Raw genomic sequence first — 3,821 nt, forward strand, 5'->3', positions numbered from 1 at the left:
TTTCCAAGACTGAACTTGAACTCACTCTGTAGCCCAGGCAACACTTGAACTTGCCATCCTCCTGCCTCCACTTCTCTGCTGAGACTGTGGGCCTGTAGCACCANTCCGGGTTAGGAGCTCCTTTTCTTGGCCAGGTATCGATAGCATGTGTGTGCAAACCTTTGCAGCCACCGTTTGGTGAGGAGAAGAGACACTTCACTTCTTCACAGTATGTTTGGCTGAGGAGATGGATGGAGGAGGAGAGGGGAGAGGATACAGGGAGTGAAAGTACAGGAAGCTAGCTTGCACACTGACTAGTTCATCGATGAATGTAGGCACTGCGACCCTTGGCCGGCTGATTTGTGTCTGATGTCATGGGTGTCAGCTCAGTACCATGCTGGTTGGTGGCTGTGCAATCAGCATGGGTCACTGAGTCCCCAGGGTGGCTCTCGGTGCTTATTCTCTGAGCTAACTCTCTCTTGCTCCAACCTCTCTGTCATCAACAGCCTCCAACACAGAACATGAACCTCGGGCCTGGAGCACTGAGTCAGAGTGGTTCCAGCCAGGGCCTGCACCCCCAGGGCAGCCTCAGCGATACCGTCAGCACAGGCCTGCCCCCTGCCTCCCTCATGCAGGGCCAGATCGGTAACGGTGAGCAGGTTTGCTGCAGCGATATCACCAAGGTAGCTATAGATAGCAGGCTATAGTGGCAGCCCACGCCCAGCAGGGCTGGGCACAGTGCCTTCCCTCCTGTCCTGCGCCCACCTCTCTCCCACTGTCCTGGCTGCAGGTACTCCTCTGAGCCTAAGTGTCTGTGGTGGTTAATAACCATGCAGAGGACATGAAGCTGACTCCAAGTACCCAGGTCCACTTTATTCTGACCTGTGGCATTTAATGTACGGTTATGTGCTTCTGTGTGCNTTCTTTAAGAATGGTAGTCTGGTGTTGCTGCTGTTCATGCTACAAAATAAGAACTCCTACTACCAACCGGGGGCTCTCAGGAACATGTGTGCGCTTGCCAGTGTGTGTGTGTGTGTGTGTGTGTCTGCGTGTCTGTGTCTGTGTGTTCATTAATCACTCACTCCATTCCTAAGTGTTAATGACCTTGGGTTAGCCTTCCTCTCAAAGTCATCTGAAGGGAACTTGGATGTCTTTATTTGATGTGGAAACCTGGCCTCCAGTGCCTGACGCTACCTCTTGGACCTTTCCTGGCAGGTCCAAACCACGTGTCCATGCAGCAGACGGCTCAGAGCACACTGCCNACAACCTCCATGAGCTTGTCAGGCAGTGGCCATGGTACTGGCCCTGGGTACAGCCACTCTGGACCTACCTCACAGAGTGTCCCCATGCAAGGCCAAGGTGCCATCAGCAACTATGTGTCTCGGACCAACATCAACATGCAGTCCAACCCAGGTACTATCCCTATACCTGGCCCCATATCTGTGGCCAGCTCCCAACCCTAGCAAACTCAGGCAACTTGTCTGTGTAGCTCCTAAGGGACAGTCCCCCTGGTGTGCTGTGGATCTTCCCTGGGCGTCTCCACAGGGCTGGGATGGTGGACAAACTGACTCAGCCCTGNGTGTTGCTCAGAGGCCTCAGCAATTCTAAGGAAAGGAAACCATTGGCTGACTTGGAAGAGGAACACTGGTCTCAGGGGAGGGACCCCTGGCAAAGGCTAGAAGAAGAAAAGATAAATGGAGGTCCAAATACTAAAGCTGGAGGTCACAGGTACTAATACTTGAAGTCACAGACAAGGAGGTCACAGGTACTGAGTTGGAGGTCACAGGTACTAAGCTGGAGGTCACAGATATGGAAGTCACAGGTACTAAGCTGGAGGTCACAGATATGGAGGTCACAGATATGGAAGTCACAGGTACTAAGCTGGAGGTCACAGATATGGAGATCACAGATATGAAGGTCACAGCTACTAAGCTGGAGGTCACAGATATGGAAGTCACAGGTACTAAGCTGGAGGTCACAGATATGGAGATCACAGATATGAAGGTCACAGCTACTAAGCTGGAGGTCACAGATATGGAGGTCACAGGTACTAAGCTGGAGGTCACAGATATGGAGGTCACAGGTACTAAGATGGAGGGCACAGATATGGAGGGCACAGATGCTAAGCTAGAGGTCCAGGCCTTTCTGCTGATCAGGGGCTGGGTTTACAGTGGATGCTGAGCATGGAGGTAGCCATGCAGAGGGTCATGGAATACCTGAGACTTGGCAGGTCCCAATCCAGATGTTCCCTAAACATCAGAGACACCTGTCTCAGAGGAATGTTGCAAAATAAGATGGTATGTTTCCTTCATGTTTTCTATAGTCATAGCACTGCAGGTTTATTTTGCAAGTGCAGTGTTACAATGTTTCTTTGAAGAGTGTTTCACCCGTTTTCTTTTTTTCAACATGGATTCTAGAAGCTTTTTCTTCCTTCTCTCTCTTTCTTCCTTTCTTCCTTTCTTCCTTTTTTCCTTTGTTTCTTTAGTGCTAGGGACTAAACACNGGGTCTCGTAATGCAAGGTAAGGGCTCTACTAGTGAGCTACACTCCCTCACTAAATTGCCATGGCTGGCCTTGAACTAGGGATCTTCTTTCCTCCATTTTTTGAGTAGCTAAGGTGACATGCATACTCTACCTGGCTTTCTACAAACTTTAAAACAAATGGCTCTTATTTTGTTTCTGTGGGATGTTGCTGTTTCAGTGACTTCTAAGCAGTGTGTAGCTGGGCCAGCAGGNAGGCAGGTATAGTCCACAGTGCTGTAGAGAGAGCACACTGTGACACCTGAAGGACAAGCTCTGGGGACAAGGAAGGGCAGGATTTTAGTTTCTGTGGCCAGGAGCTGTGTATGGGCCTGAGGGCCTGATCCGTCTTGCCCAGTGGCTCTTTCCTAAGATAGCCGAATGTTAGTCCTAACAACTGAGGTCTAGCCTTGTACCGGGTTTATGGATGCAGCTCACACTGTTACAGGTACAACTTGGAATCAAAGGTACTAGTTATCAGAGGGAGTCGGGTTTTCGGGGAAAGGAGCTCTACCCTAGAGCTTTCTCAGGTTTATTTTGGAGTCTCTGTCCTTTTACAGTCTCCATGATGCACCAGCAGGCAGCCACGTCCCACTACAACTCAGCACAGGGTGGAAGCCAGCATTACCAGGGCCAGGCACCCATTGCCATGATGGGCCAGGGTGGCCAAGGAGGCAGCATGATGGGGCAGCGGCCCATGGCGCCCTACAGACCCTCCCAGCAAGGTGAGGCCTGCCTGCTTCAGCCGTCGGCGAGGGGTCAGTACTCTCTCTCCGGGTGGGAGTCGTAAGGTTTTCTCCAAGGCGCAAGCAAGGACGCTAGATGCATAGGTGCCATGGGGGACCAGGTGAGCATCAGCTAGCCCAGGGAGCAGATATTTGGGTCTGAGGACACAGGAGGCTGTTGTTCCAGTTCCAGAGTATTTGGGTTATGAGAAGAAGGATTAGTGGTTGAATAGTCCTGGGTGTGTTCCTCCCATGGTCAAGGCTTTGCTGCTAAACCAGGTGTGAGTGTGTCTTACCCACTGCATGCTGGTCTTAAGTGTCTGGTCACATCCCTACAGGCTCTTCCCAGCAGTACCTGGGCCAAGAGGAGTACTACAGCGAACAGTACAGCCACAGCCAGGGCTCCGCAGAGCCCATGAGTCAACAGTACTACCCAGATGGTAAGGCGCACTGNTGGCAGCTCCTGGTTGATCTGCTCTTCATATCCAGAGCTCTGTGTCCTATCAGCAAAGCATCCTGAGTCCCCTCTGCTTAAGCACACTGGGGCATGGACTGAGGCTGGTCTCAGATATGGAGGTCACAGGTACTAAGATGGAGG

The 3,821-nt window shown here is 51.6% G+C and overlaps 1 protein-coding gene across 1 annotated transcript in view; it reads left to right on the forward strand.

Moving 5' to 3' along the window:
• The window catches only part of Ss18l1 (SS18L1 subunit of BAF chromatin remodeling complex), a 26,465-nt gene that overhangs the window by 12,634 nt on the left and 10,010 nt on the right, over positions 1–3,821 (forward strand). The window contains exons 4-7 of the mRNA XM_029468652.1: positions 486–630; positions 1,195–1,392; positions 3,059–3,223; positions 3,562–3,663. Of these exons, the coding sequence (XP_029324512.1) occupies positions 486–630; positions 1,195–1,392; positions 3,059–3,223; positions 3,562–3,663 (610 nt within the window). The remainder of the gene's footprint in view (positions 1–485; positions 631–1,194; positions 1,393–3,058; positions 3,224–3,561; positions 3,664–3,821) is intronic.

This window comes from Mus caroli, chromosome 2 (genome assembly GCF_900094665.2).
Source record: "Mus caroli chromosome 2, CAROLI_EIJ_v1.1, whole genome shotgun sequence".
NCBI lineage: Eukaryota > Metazoa > Chordata > Mammalia > Rodentia > Muridae > Mus > Mus caroli.